At 49.3% G+C, this 18,261-nt stretch overlaps 1 protein-coding gene across 1 annotated transcript; it reads right to left on the reverse strand.

Moving 5' to 3' along the window:
* Positions 1-160: 160 nt before the first annotated feature.
* On the reverse strand, positions 161-16,890 carry Nacc1 (nucleus accumbens associated 1). The gene is made up of 6 exons (XM_031340577.1): positions 16,689-16,890; positions 4,600-5,511; positions 4,322-4,495; positions 3,080-3,185; positions 2,871-2,968; positions 161-1,596 (listed from the first exon to the last, which is right to left on the reverse strand). Exons 2-6 carry the CDS (start codon positions 5,501-5,503, stop codon positions 1,334-1,336), a joined length of 1,545 nt encoding a protein of 514 aa, XP_031196437.1. The 5' UTR covers positions 5,504-5,511; positions 16,689-16,890; the 3' UTR covers positions 161-1,333.
* Positions 16,891-18,261: the final 1,371 nt, after the last annotated feature.

Raw genomic sequence — 18,261 nt, forward strand, 5'->3', positions numbered from 1 at the left:
TCCACAGGAGTCCTGGGGCACTGGGACTGGGCCCCTGTGGAAACATGCACCCACATTCCACACACACACATTCAGTTTTCCCTGCATCCTGCCTTCCACAGCCCAGGGACCCAGGGAACCTCAGACACATTCCCATTGATTTGAAAAATAAAAGGAAATCTTATACTTCAATATTTCATTCGCTAAAAAAATGTTTCAAAAAGTTATGTACAGGGGGTGGGGGCTGGGAGCCCTGCCCAGGGTCGGATGGGAGAAGGGCAGCAGTCTCCCAGCCTGCTCCCTGGTTCCGACCCTGGTCTTGCTGCCTCTTGATCTTCATGTTTTTAAAAGCAAACACTCTACGCAGGCACGCACGCACACACGCACGCACACCCACAAATTCTGCCAGACTGGAAACCTGTCCTGAGACCCTCACCTGCCCACAGGAGCACTGCTCTCTTGGAATGACCTCTTGGGCTGAGAGGACCCACAGAAGCAGAGCAGGGTGGGACTAAGAGGAGTATAATAGAGGCTGTCACAGAGGGTCAGTTCTAGAGTTTCTCTAAGCCTTTTGGGCTTGTTTTCTCAGTTTGTAAAGTAGACAGTCCCTCTTGGCCTCACCTACCCCAGCCCCAAGGTGCAGGGACAGACGAGAGGGACAGGAAGGCGCTTTTGGAGACGTGGAAGCACTGGGGGATGGTGGGAGGAGTCCAGAGAACCCCTGGGCCCGTGGAGTCCCAAGCAGCCACAGTGAGGGGCAGGCTCTTCTTGAGTCCTGCCCGTCCCCTAGCCGGGCCTGGTGCTGGGAAATGCCTAAGAGGAAGGGGAACCAGGGCTCCCCCTGAGTGTTGAGGAAGGTCACAGATCCCACCTGATGCCTGTCCTCTCTTGACCCAGCCCAGCTTTCTTTGGGGAAAAGGTGTGGGATGACAGGGAGGCAGAGGGGCTGGGAGCATGCAGCACCCCTGCAGGTTCTGGGAAGGGACAGACAGTAGCTCGTGACTAAGGTGGTAGGGGTATGTGTGTGACAGGAGGGGAGTGTGACATCCATGGAAGGGTCCTGGGCAGGTACTGGAGGACCTTCACTGAGGGGGCTGTCTGTGTGGAAGATTCTATGCCTATCAAGTTCTGCTCTTCCTCATGGTCATTGAGAAAGCTGCTGTAAGCACTACCCTCTGCTAGGTACACTGGCTTGGCCTTGGTCAGCCAGCTCTTGCACCCGGATAGAGGGCATGGAGCACCCCCTCACAGGTCCTGGGGAGGGACAGACAGTAGATCGTGACCAGGTAGGTGGTAGGTGGGGGTGTGATAGGAAAGGGAGTGTGACATCCAGTGAGGGGGTGTCACGTGTATGTTACTGGAGAACCTCAGCTGAAGGGCCGGCCTCGCCATCATGGCTGGCTGTCTCGAAGCTGTGTTCCATGCTCATCATGTCTGGTTCTATCTTGCCAGTGTCGCTGATGAAGCTGCTGTAGTTATCACCCTCCACCAGGTGCAGTGGCTTGGTCTTGGGCAGCCAGCTTTTACGTACCACTCGGCGGGCATTGGTGCACATGTCAGCTGCAATGGCATTCATCTCGCTCTCCTTGAAGTTGGGGGCGAAGTTCTGGCAGTAGTCTGTGGGGGTAGAGCAGGCAGCTTGGGCCTAGACTCCTCCCATTGAGCCTCCCAGCTTCTCTGAAAGTCCAGTGGATACCACTATTGATAACAAACTATTGCTGCTCACCTAGGCACCCACTTCACCACTCCCTCAAGGAAATGTGGTGCTATATGATTCAGAGCCTGGGAGTTACTCATGCCAACCTAGGCCTTCCCTGACAAGTGGCTGCCAATGCCATAGACATGCCCTTTGACACCTCTGGCCACCTCAACCTTCTCTTGACTACCCTAGACTTGAGAGCCTCTTGCTTGACAAAGACACTCAGGTCTTTCCATATTATATGCCAAATGTGAAGAAACTCCCTATTGAATCCTCTTTCCCAGTAACCCACAAAGACCTCAGAACCTCCCTTACTTTTCCAATGTAGCTGTGGCTAACCTTGAACTCTTCCTCTTTCAGACTCTTGAGTGCTGGTCAGAACCTTCTCTTTAAAGTTTTAAACTTTGGATGTGTGACAAAGAACAACTTGTAGAAGGGATGGAGAGGGTCAAACCCAGCTTGTTGAGCTGCAGAACCACCTCACTGACCTTCAACGCCCCATCCTTTTTTTGAGACAGGGTCTCTCTATATAGCCCTGGCTGTCCTCAAAAAAAAAAAAAAAAAAAAAAAAAAAAAAAAAAAAAAGATTCTCCTTCCTCTGTCTCCTGAGTGTACCCCTTTAAAAAACCTATAATTATGACATCCTGCTTCTCTCCTTCCACCTCCATGCGCCTTCTGAGATCAAACCTCAGCCACCCTGGAGCCTCACCAACACTAAGCCACTTCCCCGACCTCCAATTCTTTCTTTTTTGGGTGGGGTGGGGGCTGGGGAGGGGTCTTCCACTGACTCTGGAGCTCAGCAGTGAACTCCAGGGACCCTCGTGTCTTGTTTGCCCAGGTCCAAGACTTCAGACATCTAGCTTTTGTTGTGATGGCTGGGGATCTGAACCCAGGTCCTCATACTTCTGAGGCAAGCACTTTATGGTGGCTCAGGCTTCTAAATCCTAGCACTTGAGAATTCAAGACCAGCCTATAACTAGTTAGCCTACTACTACAATGACCACAACCACAACACTATTATTACTACAGCATAGTAACAACTATATAATTAGTTCCAGGCCAAACAGGGCCATGTAGAGAGATCCTGTCTCAAAAACAAACAAAACCCTCAAAACCAACCAACATCGAGTCCCAACTCTATCCATCCGTCACATTGGCCAGTTGCCAACCCAGGCCCCAGCAGAACACTCACACTTGACGGCATGGAGAACACGACTGTCCAGTGGCTTGCGTCTGGGGTCATTAGTGGAAGAACGGATGCCGGTGCCACAACTATTGGCCAGCGTGTTCCTGGAGAAAGGGTAGAAGTGTGGTGAGCATCAGAGTAGATGGTAGAGGTTTCAGGGAGAGGAGGGAAGGCTAACATGCTCCCCAACCCTGGGGCTCTGGGGTATACCTTACCGGTCAAAGAAGGAAGCCAGGAGCCGCCGCAGCAAGACCTTGTGCCGCGTGCCTGCACTGACGTGGCAGTTCATGAGTTGTGCCCTTGTGATGTATACATTGGTGCCTAGTAAGAAAGGTCACATGATCTGGGCCCAAATCTCAACTCACCTAGTCTGAACACCTAAGTGTGCCATAGGCACTCTGAACACACCCAGGTAGATACAAACATAGTGATAGAAGGCCCAGGAAGACTAGGCCTTAGGCCCCAGTGGCAGTGAGCCCCAACCTGCTGGCCCAACCACACCCTATCTCCACTAGTTCACATGACCTAGAAACCTACAGACTGGTCTTTGATGAGAAGCAAATCAACTTCTCTTTCCTCCCTCTCTGCTCCCTTCTTTTTGGTTGAGACAGGGTTTTCCTATGTAGTCCAGGGTGGCTTCACACTCTAATCTAGGAACCCAGATGTATCTTTCCTTACTTGGAGATAGCTCTGTACCACTCTCCTCACCCACCTCCCACTGTAATAGTGAGAATAAAATTTAGAATCTAGCCTGATGGAGGTTAACCCCAGCACTCGGGAGGGAGGTGAGCACATCTCTGAATTTGAGGAGAGCCTGGTCTACATAGCAATGGGTTCTAGGATAATCAGGGATACACAGAGAAACTTGTCTTGAAAAATCAGAACAAGCCAGGCAATGGGACGCCATTAATCCCAGCACTTGGGAGGCAGAGGCAGGCAAATTTCTGAGTTCAAGGCCAGCCTGGTCTACAGAGTGAGTTCCAGGACAGCCAGGGCTACACAGAGAAATCCTGTCTCGGAAAAACAAAACAAAAAAAAAGTTGGGATCTCTTTAGCATGCTGGTTTCTGCACTGAGTCATATTCCAGGCTTAAACTCAATTAATAGGTTTTTTTGGTTTGTTTTTGAGACAAGGGCTCATGTATCCCAGGGGCTGACAGTGATCTTCTGACCCTTGTGCTTCCACCTCCTGAGTGCTGAGATTATAAATTTATATCACCATGCCTAGTTTATACAGTGCTTGGTATGATATCCAGGGCTTTATGTATGCTAGGTAAATTATTACCAGTTGAATCATATCCCCAGTCCCAACTCACCTACCCTAACCTCTCTTGTCAGGGCATCTACTACTAAGAATTATACAAATGGGAATGGAGAGTGTCAGGTGCCCTGGGACACAGAGGTAGGGTGCTAGCTCGAAGAGCAACAGGGGTGGGAAGGAAAGCACAGCCAGCGCACCTGTCACGAGCTCCAGCTTCTCTGAGGGGTCACCTTCATCATAGAGCTTTGGGTGGCAGCGATTGCCAATCTGGTTGATAAGTTCAGCTGGGAGAGATGCCAGGTCTTGTCGGACTCGTATGCGACTGCGGGACTCAAGGACCACCTGCTCAGGAAGGGCCTCTACTTTCTCAGCTGTGGGAACAGGGGTCAAGTATGTTCATGTTACACACACACACACACACACACACACACACACACACACACACACACGCATGTAAGGGAGGGGTGGCACTCACCTGTCTGGCCAACGTTCAACATACTGTACATTGTATACATATTACAGATCTGCCGGTACTGCTCATCTGTGCCCTCCTCACCCGCATCTTCTTCTTCGTCCTCTTCATTGTGGTAGGAGCTGGGGCTGTCACTGGTGTAAGCACTGGAGGTACCGGGACTGGTCCGCTCTGACATGCTGGGCCCACTCACACATCCCCCCACTGCAACGACAGCCACTGCTGCTGTAGCTGTGGCCACTGAGACTGGCTGGGGCATCCGGTTCGGGGCCAGGTCTGGCGTGGAGAACTTGGCCATCTTGCGGCTGCCGTTGTTGCCGCCACTGCCTCCAGCCTCCTTCTGGCTGCTATCCCACAGCCTCTTGGCCATGGGTGTGCATTGTACTGAGTCCAACTCCTGTTCTGTCTTGACCCGTGACACAAGGGGCAGTGGCGTGCTACAGGCTGGCCAGCCCAATGTCTGCGCTACAGGGCTCTGAGGCTCTGAGGATGGGGCCTCCTCTGGGTGCAGGCCCTGGGAGTCACAACTTGGAGAACTAACTTTGAGGAAGAACTCAGTGCCTTTTTCCATGATCTCCTGGATCTGCAGGAAGCCGGCTGTGTAGATGAGCAGGAACTGGTCCCCCATGTTCATGCTCAGCCGGCCTGTATAACAAAATGTGAGGATCTGCTGGAATGACTGTGGCTGCACAGCGGCTGGCAGTTCTACCACAGCACTGCGGCTGCTGTTGAATAGGTCCCGGAAGTAGGAGCTGCTGGCGGCCAGCACAGCACGGTGGGCTTTGAAGGCATGGCCCTTAACCACCACTGACACGTCACAGTATAGTCCCTGTAGCCGCTGCTCATTGAGGCACTCAAGGATGCTGTTGCCAAAGTTTGGAATCTCCATCTGCAGGGTCTGCGCCATGGCAGCAGCTGCATAAGGACAGGAGAGACACTGGACAGGTCAGGTGGCAGAAACCAACAAAGGCCCTGCCCTGCCCTGCCTCAGCAGCCTCACCTCCTGCAGGAGAGAGCATGTGGGAGCCAGAAAGAACATCCATATGGTAAAATTTGTGATACATCTAAGAATGGCAGTGCCATTTCTGCTTCTGTCCCCTCACAGCCCTGCCTTTATGACTGAGCCATCCTAAAAGTCCCTGCAGGGGACTGGTGCAAGGACATTACAGATACTATTATGCATAGCCACTCAAGCCCCTTTGCTTTTTTGTGAAGCATGGGACAGAACCCAGGGCCTTTAGCATGGTAGGCAAGTGCTCCACTACTGAGCTCCTGAGCCTGGTTACTCAGCTGGTCTGAATCTTGGTCTTCCTGCCTCTACCTCTCAGGTACTGGGGGTCACCAATGTGCTTCATGTACAGTATATGATCTCTAGCACTGATATTACCTGGTTTGATGTAAGTAAGCAGTACAGATTACTTTCCATATTCAAAAGTCTGTTCTGTTGGAGATAGGTTTCCCATGGCTCAGTAGTAAAGAGCACTTGTCTCTTACAGAGGACCAAGGTTTGATTCCTGGCATCCAAATTTAAAACCATCCCATTCCTCCAGTTCCAGGGGACCCAACAGACACACATGTATACATACACACATATAGGCAATATTCATGCACATAAAATAATAGTAATTTAAAAAAGAACCTTAAAGTGTTCTGATCAGTGCTGGGGGAAGAACCCAGGGTTTAACATAATCTAGGCACATACTCTACCACTGAGTTTAACCATCAGAGGAATGCTTTTGTGGATCTATGGTTGGTTGAATGTGAGGATACTAGACCTACAGACTCTGACAACAGATGGCCAACATCAGTCTCTTGCACATAAGAGGACACAGGCACAGGGCACCAACATTTTTTTTTTTTTTTGAGACAGGGTTTCTCTGTATAGCCCTGGCTATCCTGGAACTCACTCTGTAGACCAGGCTGACCTCGAACTCAGAAATCCGCCTGCCTCTGCCTCCCAAGTGCTGGGATTAAAGGTGTATGCCACCACCACCCAGCGGGCACCAACATTCTTACACTCATGTTAAGAATGGCTGTTGGCAGCTGGGCAGTGGTGGCGCATGCCTTTAATCCCAGCACTTGGGAGGCAGAGGTAGGCAGATTTCTGAGTTTGAGGCCAGCCAGGGCTATACAGAGAAACCTCGTCTCAAAAACAAAACAAAACAAAACAAAACGAATGGCTGGTTGCATGACAATACCACAGTTTGTGGCCCAGAATATGGCCTTAACACACTCACTAATCATACAGCTAGTCACCATGAAAATGCACATTCAAACCATAATGCAAAACAGCTTCATATTATAGGCTTGAAAGCAGGAACAAAGCAGGCAAAAGGCTGGGTGTGTGAACAAGGTTCTAAGTTCCAGCCACCTCTATCTCCACAGAAAAATATGGCAGGCACTTCCAAAGGTGAGAACTTTGAACTCTCTCACACTGCTGGTGAGGATATGAAAATCAACTTAGGAAAAGTCTCAAGGTTCTTCATATGATACGGAAAAAGCCAGACAGAAGGACTGTGTGGCAAAGGACTGTGTGGCATAGGATTCCGTTTACATGAAGTCTCCAGAAAAGGCAAATTCATTAACATAAAACAGAAGGTTGCAAAGAGCTGGGAAAGAAGAATAGGATTTGCTTAGAGCATAAGAATGTGTGTTTACTCTCGGTATAATGAACTATCATTTAAAGTTAACAATGATTGATCGTTCCCTAACTCTGAATACATGAAACACCATAACAAAGCCAGGTGTGGTAGTCTTAGGAACTCTGCAGGACGGACAGGGAGGAGCCACACGGCCTAAAGATATAGGTTAGGCTACACAAAATAGATCTCAAAAACAAACAAACAAACAAACAACAAAAAAACCCAAACAAACAAAAAAACTATTACAGTATAAAAGGGTGGAGTGCATGGTATAGCTCAACGAAACTGTTGAACAGAAACAACAAATAGGACTCAGATAAAGCACTTGCCTACATGAGGCAGGCTGCACAAGCCACACGCTGACCCCAAACAAACAGGGGAGACTACAACTAGTTTCCTCTGTACAGAATGGGGAATTTGTGCCAAGTATATTTTTCTACCTTAAACTGTGAACCTGGTGGGCACACGTTCATCTGCAAACATAGAAGGGATTTCTTACTGCCTTATGTTTAGACAAGCTTCTGCTATGTGCCTGCACCAATTCTCTAGCCTCAGTGTCCTCCCTGCTGGGGAGCCTCCACACCCAGCTCCAATTTTTTTTTCTTTTTCTGGAAACAAGATCTCATTATGCAGATCCAGGCTGGACTTGATCTCACACACAGAGACTCCCCAGGTGCTGGGTAAATTACCTGGCTTACTTGACTGGTTTTTAAGAAAATGATTGGGGCTGGAGAGATGGCCAAACAGTTAAGAGCACTGATTGTGCCAAGGGGCAGTGGTGGCGCACGCCTTTAATCCCAGCATTTGGGAGGCAGATACAAGTGGATCTCTGAGTTCACAGCCAGCCTGGTCTACAGAATGAGTTCCAGGACAGCCAGGGCTACACAGAGAAACCCTGTCTTGAAAAACAACAACAACAAAAGGGCACTGACTGCTCTTCTGGAGGTCCTGAGTTCAATTCTCAGCAACCACATGGTGGCTCAACCATCCGTAATGAGACTAGATGCCCTCTTCTGGTGTCTTCAGACAGCTACAGTGTACTTATAATAAATAAATAAATCTTAAAAAAAAAAAAAAAAAAAAAAAAAAAAAAAAAAAAAAAAAAAAAAAAGGAAGAAGATGACTCAGTTGAAGCAGAACATGCATGTAGTCCCAGCAAGCAGAGGGTAGACTGAGGCAGGGTTATACTATATAGTTCTGGCTGGAGCTCCTCTGTAGAGCAGACTAGCCTCCAACTCAGAGACCCTTCTGCCTCCAACTCCCTTGTGCACCACTACTGTTTTTACCTTTAGTTTTAAAAAATTTATAACTACACTTACTCATGTTGTATGCTTGCCTGCAATTATGTCTGTGTACTACCAACATTCTTGGTGCCCTTAGAGGTCAGAAGGAACCGGAGTGATGGATGGTTGTGGACCACCACGTGCATTCTGGAACACTAACACCAGGTTTCTGCAAGAACGAGCACCTTTGTTTTGAGACAGGTGTCACTGTATAGCCCTGCCTGCCCTCAAACTCACAGAGATTGGCCTGCCTCTGCCCTGCAAACGCTTCGACTAAAGGCGTATGCCACCAACCGCCCAGCACAAGCAACTCTTAATTGCAGCACCATCCCACACACACAGAGTACATGTATGACAGTCAAAACAACTTTATAGGTAAATGGGGTCTTATCTTTGTTTCATGGAGGCCCCATAGGGGCAGAAAGGTCACCCAAGAGGCTCACTACTATATCCCAGACACTAGGACTGTACCAGGCATGGTGGCATATACCTGTAGTTCCAGCTACTCAGGAGGCTGAGGTGGAAAGGACAACTTGAACATAGTTCAAGATCAGCTTAGGCACTACCTCAACTCCACTGCTTCTAACACTAGATCCTAGGAGTTAGATACCCTTTCCTGTCCTCCCTAGGAACCACAGCACATGTACACACAGGCAGGGAAAACACTCATACACATTTTAAAAATAATTTTATTTTATATATCTGTGTGTGGGTATCAGATCTCCTGGAACTGGAGTTACAGACAACTGTGAACTGCCATGTGGTTGCTGGAAATTGAACCCAGGTCCTTGGGAAGAGCAGCCAGTGCTCTTTAACCAGAGCCATCTCTCCAGCCCCTTTATACACATTATTTAAGACAAACAAACAAACAAAAAACCCAACAACAACAACAACCAACCCCCCCCCAACCAATCAGTCCTCAAATCTAATTCCATGTCTAAAACAAGAGTGAAGCTCTGAAGAACTGTCTTGACCTTCTCAGACAGGTGACCTCAGGACAAGAAGAAGTTAAGATGGAACTTCTGAAATGATGTCACTGAGTTTCAGACTCATAGTGAGTTGACTCACTGTGGAAAGGGGGCTGGCAGGATACTTCCTGAGAACAGACCACTGGCTTTTGTGGAAGGCAGCCCAGGCAATACACTTGAGCCCCATCAAAGTCACAAAGGCATGGGTGTGTGTGTGTGTGTGTGCGTGTGGGTTGTTTATACCTGTGCACCACAAAAACAAAGAAACATACCAGCCTAGTATGATGGTGCATATGGGTAGTCACAGCAGTGAGTAGATGAGGAAAAGAACTGTGCTGGCCTGAGCTTAGTCTCAAAACAGTATCAAAACTCCAAAAAAGAAAAACAAACTTGCCATGTCAAAATCTACTTCTAATGCAAGCAGCACTTCAGCAGGCATTGTGGCACCCACCTATTTTGACTCTACTTGCCAAGTAGAGTCAAAAGATAAGTTTAAGGCCAGACTGGGCCAAAAGAGACCATGTTTCAAAGGGGCGGGGTGGGGTGAGGGCATAAGCCTTTGGAAGGTAATTAATTCATGATGGTTCCACCCTCATGAGAGGCTCAAGGAAGCCTGTTTACCCCTCCCTGACCACCACCTTCTACAGCCCCAGCAGACATTGAAAACTGAGCCTGTAGTCCCTTCATCTTGAACTTCCAGCCTCCAAAGTGTGAACAATGCATTTCTGCTGGGGCAGCTCAGTGGCAAAGCAGCTCGCGCCAACCTTAACAGTACAATGGGGACACACATACTCCCATCCAGACCGGCTTGTATGGATCCTAGGTTTGTTTTTTGGCTGTTATTTTTGTGACAGGGTGGGTCTCTAAGGAAGATAGCAGAGGATGACACTGAATTCCTTCCCTAGCCTCCCAAGTATGTGAAGCACCACAATCAGCTGGCATCTAATTTCTTGGGTTCTTTGTTTTTGAGACAGGGTCTCATTATGTAGCTTTGGCTGGCTTAAAAGTTCCTTGGGCTGGTGAGATGGCTCAGCGGGTAAGAGCACTGACTGCTCTTCCGAAGGTCCTGAGTTCGGATCCTAGCAACCACATGGTGGCTCACAACCACCCGTAATGAGATCTGACACCCTCTTCTGTTCAGACGCTACAATGAATTACGCTCGCAATGTACTCATACACATAAAATAAATAAAAAAATAAATGTTTTAAAAAAAAAGTTCCTATGTAGGGTGCTGTGATTGGGATATAATGTGAATAAAAATAGATCATGAAAAAACAAAACAACAATAACAACAACAAACAACTCTCTTCCTATGTAGACTGGCCTTGAACTTACCAAGATCTGTCTGCCTCTGCCTCCCAAGTACCAAGTGCTAGGGCATTTTTCCCTCCCCACACTGAATTCATTTTCTTTCCCTGAAAGGCTGACATTACATTCATGGCAGGAGTAGGATGAACAGTAGCTCCCTTTCACAGTGCCTGGTAACAGCTCAGATAAGGCCATCTCATTCCCCAGAGTATTTCCTGAGAAGAAATGAGCCTTCCTGACATCTGATTTAGGAGAACAGGCCAGGGAGGCAAAAACAGAAACCTGGATCACACACAGAACAAGCCCAAGTTTGTTCCTGAATCCTGTTCACGAGACAGACAATGCTGAAGCAGTTAGGAAGGACGCATCTCACAGGTGGAAACACCAGTACCCAGAGAAGCCACAAACAGGGCAGACAGGCACTCTGGACAGAAAAGGAGTCTGCTGGCTACCGGGGCCTTACCACAGGGTCTCCCAAAGGGCAGGCTGGCCTGGTTTTCCTCCTGCCTATATACTCCTCCATCTCCTCCCTCCACCTACAGAGCTAGGAACAGGTACCTCTGTCTGGTACATCTTCCTACTTGTTCCAAGTAGCCCCCACACTCCACTTCTGCCTAACAGAACTTCCAGATCTGTACAGAGTCCAGCAGCCATTCCGCCTGTTTTTAGGAGCCCTGGCCTGGAAATGCCAGCACGTCTGATCATAAGCCTATTCTTCTAAGTCCCAGTCAGTCCACTTTACGAGTGCCTTCAGACCCAAAAGAGAACGGAGAGAATGAAGATCAAATGCAGAGGCCCTGAGGTAACAATGGCATAACCAGGGCCGAGGGAGGACAGTTCCACTGTAGATGGGGCTTCCTGAGATGCACTGGAGACGACCCAGGACCATGGACTCCTAAACAGGACAATGCAACAACTCCTATTTGTTTTTGAGACACAGCTCTGGACCCTGGCTGAGAGCCCCTACAGGTCAGATATGACTGTTTCTCCCATCTATCAAGTAAGAAAATGGAGCTTCTACCTACCTGGAAGGCTGAGGCAGGAGGACCACTTGAGCTAGTTGTTCAAGGTTACAAAGCAAGACTATAATAAAACTTAAAACAGTAAAACAGACCTGTCTGGAGAACCCATGTTTCTTAATACAAAGACGCTCCAGTCCCTTGTATAAACTGACATCCCAGTACCTAGAATATAAACATAGCCTCTGGTGGATTTTTTTTCCTGTCTTTTTCTGGTGCTGGGAATAGAACTTAGGATCTTTCCATATCAAGCTAGTGCTCTTCCACTGAGCTGCACTTCTAGTGCCTCCAGACCTTAGATTATCTCAGGCTGACTTCTAGGACCAAATCCAATATTAATGCTACATAAGAGATGCCAGAAGCCAGGTAGTTAGTTGCAGGGTCAAGGAGATAATTCACTGGGTAAAGCTTGCCTCTACGGCTAGTGTCCTGAGTCTGTTCCCTCGGACTCTCACGATGGAGAGAACTGACTCCCCTAAATTGTCCTGTGATTGATCTCCATGTCCTGTCAAATAAATTTAAATATAATAAGAAAGTAAATATATAAATCAAAAGAAGCTAGTTATACCCTCCAATTTCCAGCATTTGGGAGACCAAGGCCGAAAAATTATTAGTTCAAGGTTGGTCTGGACTATGTAAGTGCAACAAGATCTTGTCTCAAAACCAGGAGCTATTACACTGTTGTTTAGGGGATGGGGAAAAGAAACAAAAGTCTGTCCAGGGCAGGGGGTGTGCCCAGCAGGCACAGACTCTAGATTTCATCCTTAAAAACACAAAAAGTAAGCAAATGTGTACATGTTCAACACAGACACAACACTGCTGGTCACTAGTTTTTAATTTACAGTTAAGTATGGAGATGTAGACCTGCAAATAGAGGTATTTCTGCATCCACTAGGCTTCAATCCCCGAAAATGCTTGCCACCGGTGATGCAGAGTACTAATGGCCCAACAACAGGCTAAAAAATAGATTAACATATAGCTTGGTGACATGGCTTAATGTGTAAAGACACCTGCTAGGCCTGGCAACCTGAGTTTGATCTCCAGAACCCCCAAGGTGGAAATAACCAACTCCCACCAGTTACTACCCCCTCCCCACAAATACATAAATATTTTAAGGGAAAAAAAAAAAAAAGGGCCAACACAGCAACCTCAGTTTGTAGCTGACATGCAACACCACCAGCTATCATTGGTACTGTCACTCCTGCACCTTCCTGTCTATAAACTCTATCACCTTATAACTTTCACTATGTTCTGGAAGCTGCACTGTTACAGGGATTACCTCAGGCAATAGCCTCTAACGAACTCCTCCGTGCCTTCACAACACAGTGCCATCACATAGCCAACAGGATTCTTCCATAATCCCCCCAACCCCAAACCAGATACCGGGTATTAGAACATAGTACCAATGTCATTTACATATCAGGCCCTTTTTTGTTGTTGGTAATAGGATCTCACTACTTTGTTCTGGATTCACCTGCTTCTGCCACCAGCTAAATTCTTGATGGTGGGAAGTGATCCTAAATAACTGTCTTGGACAATCCTAGCTACTTAGAAGCCAGGAGTGCGTCTACCCCACCCATGACAAACTAAACAGGTCAGGTTGATGATGGTGCACGCCTTTAATCCCAGCACTTGGGAGGCAGATACAAGTGGATCTCTGAGTTCACAGCCAGCCTGGTCTACAGAGTGAGTTCCAGGACAGCCAGGGCTACACAAAGAAACCCTATCTGGAAAAAAAAAAAAAAAAAGAAAAGAAAAGAAAAAAAAAAGAGTGACTCTGGATTTAAGTCAAGGGATCTGAACTTTTTGTGGGGATGCTAGGGAGACCCCTGAGATCCTCTGAGTTCTTTCTTGTGGACAGCATGAAAGATCTCTGCTCCATACCAGAGTCATCCCTCACTCTTCTCTCACAAAAACAAAATGTTTTTGGTAACTCAGCAGGAGACTGGCACACACTCAATAAAAGCTCTGAATGTGTTGTCCTCAGCCAGAACATCCGCCCCTCCCCAAGCTAACTTACTATTCAAATCATGCTAGCCTCTGACTACCCAATGGAACTCCCTGCCCCCACACCACTGACCATCTCCTAGTCTTGCTATACCATCTTCATTAACAGGAGCAGCTAGTTTCTCTGTACCCCTAGAGAACATTTAAGTTAGATCACCATCTGAACAGAAATTTCAGAGAGCCTGTGAATGTTAGTTACTCAGAGCTGCTTCTTCAGTTTTCAGCAACGGAATGGGCACAAAACCCTGAAAGCAAACTGACCACTTTAGCTGAGGCTGGACTTGCCTCAGGTCCTCACTGAAGAGCAGATATGACCAGTGCACCTTCTGTTCTAGTTGCAGGTGGAGGTATCACCCGTCCATTTCTGCCTTCATACTGCAGGGCCAACTCCTACCAGTTTTGCATTCCAGTTGTAACCAGTTGACACCACCTGTCCTGGATATCTGACTCACTAAGGCCTGGGAGCAGCTAGTCTATGCCCCAGCAGCTCCCCTTGGTCCACATGCAGCAATCTGCCTCTGCATCAACTGCTAAAGCACAAAGTTGCAGCAGCAGCCAGTGGTGAGAATAAAAGGTAATTATAAAGATTCCAAGGTGGCATCAGCCCAACTAACAGAGACAACTGATGGGCAGGAGGTTTTCCTGGAGAGCTGCAGCAGCAGAGAGGACAATCTGAAAGCACCAAGTTCTGTAACACTGGCTGCTGGACCAGTCCTCAGCCTCCCCTCCCCCATCAAGAGACCAGGCTAGAGGGTACAGCTCAGGCAGCAGGTGGTGTTCTGGAGACTCCAAGGATAAGAGGGAAAATGGAGACTCAAGAAAGTCATTATTAAACCCAGGACTGCCTGATACCAGCCACCCCGAAGTTTGTAGCTGACTCTGGTGCTGAGAATGTCCAATCAAAGTCACCAAGACAAACTGTGTGTGGTGCCTCATTCCTATATAATCCCAGCACTGGGATGATGGACAGGAGGGCTATAGTTCAAGACTAGCTTAGGCCATAATAAGTTCAAGGTCAGCCTGAGCTAGAGTAACATCAGCAGCCAAAAAAACAGATACTGAAACAAAAACCTTACCCTTCCAACACAAGGAACACACTGTTAACCTAGCAATTAGTCCAGAGCTGGGGTAGTGTGCTAAGAAACCAAAGTGCGGAGAACAAAGCTCAGGCAAAGCAAAATCCCACTCCCACACCACTTTCATGACCCTATGCCCCTGGCTCCCAGATGCGGGATGGGAGAGGAGGTATGAGCAGGCCTAGGATGAAGAAGCCCATACACAGTTCTTTGGAACTCCGAGGAACTCCTGCAAGGGGACTGAGTGCACCAGTCCGGGGAGCCCGGGAAAGCCCAGGTCCAAGAAGAGTCCCACAGGGAATTGGAACAGCAGGAATTTCTGATACCCAAGGAGGGCGAACTTGATTTACTAGGCATAGGCCACAGTCTAGTCATATGACCAGAGACAAGCCCCACCCCGAACCCCAGCTTCTTTCTCTGAGAAGAGAAAGCCAAAGACCCAGCGGTGGTGGTGAGCAATCCATGAGTTTACCGGCTGGCTACATACTTAGCATACATACAACCTGACCTAGAAGGAGCACCAAGGAGGGAAAGCCCTGGGACCAGGAGCGCGGCCCCCCCAGCCCCAGGCACAAGTCAGGATGTGTAGGTACTTGTTTTGTCTCAAAGACACAACAGAGCTTCAGGAACTTCACCATCCCAATATTTTATCTCCCAGGAGGAGACAGAATTCAGGCCCAAGCAGCAGGTTGGACCTGGAAAGCTAGGGCACAAAGCAAAGCTGTGAGGTCTCATCTTCTAGACTTGAGCCCCCAGGTTCCGGCGCCGGAAGGCTGAGAACGATTTCAGGACTCTAAAACACCCAGGTAATGTCTGCTGGGCTGCCTCCATACTGGGTGGCTGGGGTCGGGAGTGGGGGCCATCCACACCGAAAACAAGATATTTGAACTAGGTACCCGGTGCAACCCACGCTAACTCCCATCCACCCGCCGGTCTGTCCTTGCTAGCTGTTGGCCAAGGTTTCGGAGAAGAGGCTTGGGAAAGAGGAAACCCCCTGGTTCTGACTGACCCTAAACAAACACATGGAGGTGTGTGTGTGTGTGGGGGGGGTAGATCCCTTAGCTCACATCAGGTTTTCCTAACCTGCCCCCACATCCTAGCCCATAGGCTCTGTGCCACCTCGAAACTCCAAACACTCCTATCGTAGTTCCCAGCCTTACCTGATGCCCTCCAGTTGCCGCTTATCCCCACATCTCAGGTCTCTGACCTCGTGCGACCCCCTGCAAACATCTCAGGGCTCTCCAATCCGCCCCCACTCGAACAAGCTCCGCCCACCCCCACCGAGACTCACTTCCCGGGCTTTTCCTCACCGCCCCCCAAGGCCTGTAACCTGACCCGCCCACCCCCTCCCCGGCGCTCTCTACCTGCAGGCTCCGGCCCTCCCGCTCCCCTCCGGGCTTTTCCCCTCCGGCAGCGCAGCCCTTCCCCCCCCTCCATCCCCTCGCCCTGGCCAGCCTGAGGCCTCCCCTCCCCCCCAGCCTCGCCTGCCGCCTCCACACAATCGCCCCCTCCGGCCCTGCTACTTCAAGGATCCTGCGACCCGCGCTTCCCTCGAGCGGCCTTCAAGCCCCGCGGGCCGGGCCCGCGGCTGGACGCTGTAGGCCGCCAGCTGAGATCCGGCCTTCTCACCCTAGCCCTCCCGCCGCTGTCAGCGCCGCGGGCTCGGCTTCTGGTTCGCAGCAGGGCGCCCCGAGGCCTCCCCTCTCGGCCCTCGGCCGGAACCTCGGATGTCCTCGGGCCGCCCCGGCGGGAGGAGGCCGGGATTGGGCCCGGGGCGGGCCATCTCACCTGCGCTGTGGCCGCGCTCCGGGGCCTCCCGGCGGGCTCCGCAGCGGCAGCTGGGGCCGGGCCTGGGCCCGGGGCGCGCCCCCCTGCGCCTCGGCCTCGGCCTCCGCCTCTGCGGCCTCCGCGGCCTCCGCCTCAGCAGCAGTGGTAGCCGCGGCGGCCATTCATTGTGGGCCAGGCCGCCCCAGCCGAGCGCCGAGGAAGCGCACGGCACTGCCGGCAGGGAGGAAACGGCCTCGGCCCCGCCCCTTAGGCAAGCTTAGCTGCGCTTCGAGCGCTTTAGTTCTTACCAGCTTCTTCCTCCAGGGTCTCGGCTTTGTAGACCGTCTACTTGAGTGACTGTGGGGCGGGTTGCTCTATGTTTTCGAACTTCAGTTTCTTGTAAAATGAGAGCGACGACTGTTGTTCCAGGCACAGTTTAGGCTCTTTGTGGAAATGAGGTTTCATGGAGGTGAGCTGAGGAAACTCGATCAAGATCACAGGAAAGTGAATTCGAAGATTTAAACTTAGGTTCAAGAGGTCAATAAAGCGAAGACTTAGAATGCTTAGGCGATGTCAAGTTCTGTTAGCATTTTGCACTAACTCGGATAATTGTACGTCTTCTAGCCAATGTTAGAGAGATCTGACTACTTATCGGAAGGGGAGCAGAGTCAAGAACAGAAAGAAGGGTGTGGACTGGATTAAGAGTGTGTACTGGCCTGGCAGGGGTGGGTGCACGCCTTTAATCCCAGCACTTGGGAGGCAGAGGCAGGAGGATTTCTGAGTTCGAGGCCAGCCTGGTCTACAGAATGAGTTCCAGGACAGCTAGGGCTACACAGAGAAACCCTGTCTCGAAAAAACAAAACAAAACAACAAAAAAATCAAGAGTGTACTTCTCTTGTAGAATAGAGTTCAGTTCCCAGCACTCGTGTCAGATGGCTACAGTTCTAGAGATCATCACCTTTTTGCTCTTTGGGGACTTACACACAACGGCACACATACACAAAAATAAGAATAAAATAAAATTTTAAAACAAAACAAGTACCGTTGGGCCTGGTAGAAATACCTGAAATCTCACCATTTGGGAGACGGAGGTAGGAAACTCTCCCAAGAGTTCGAATCTGCCCTGGGCTATATAGTTCCAGGACAACCTGCACTAAGAGTGCCCTCTATCCCCAATTAAGAGATAACACATAGCAAGGCAAGCTAAGATAACTCACATATCCCGGATCTCCACATTTTCCTGCTTTGCATTCATTAGGCCAACACTTAGAAGGTTTACTGTCTGAGTGGCTCCTCTGAACACTTCCCAGGCATTCGGTAATTTAATCTTTGCTCTTGACAGCTAAGATTCCTATTTAGCAAACAAGGGAAATAAGAGCCTTACATTTTAAGTAACTTGCCCAGAGTACGTGGTGGGACTGAGATTCAAAGCCAGCGAATACTATTCTAGAGCCTGAGTTAACCTACAAGGTGCACACAGAAGACATTTAAAGGTGCAGAGTTTCTCCGCTTTTTGCCCTGGACTAAACTAGTGAAATTCCCTTGTAGAAGAGTTGTATTATTCAAAAACACTTGTGTAGCGTAGCCTGCGCAC

This window comes from Mastomys coucha, unplaced genomic scaffold (assembly GCF_008632895.1).
Source record: "Mastomys coucha isolate ucsf_1 unplaced genomic scaffold, UCSF_Mcou_1 pScaffold22, whole genome shotgun sequence".
NCBI lineage: Eukaryota > Metazoa > Chordata > Mammalia > Rodentia > Muridae > Mastomys > Mastomys coucha.

What these genes read in the sequence shown, in the direction of transcription:
- Nacc1 (XM_031340577.1), bottom strand. Translation starts at nt 5,503, where the DNA reads ATGGCGCAGACCCTGCAGATGGAGATTCCAAACTTTGGCAACAGCATC. An exon ending in CTGGCTTCCTTCTTTGACCG is followed by an intron (nt 2,969 to 3,079) that starts GTAAGGTATACC and finishes CCCTTTCTCCAG; the next exon opens with GAACACGCTGGCCAATAGTT. An exon ending in TGTTCTCCATGCCGTCAAGT is followed by an intron (nt 1,597 to 2,870) that starts GTGAGTGTTCTG and finishes CTACCCCCACAG; the next exon opens with ACTACTGCCAGAACTTCGCC.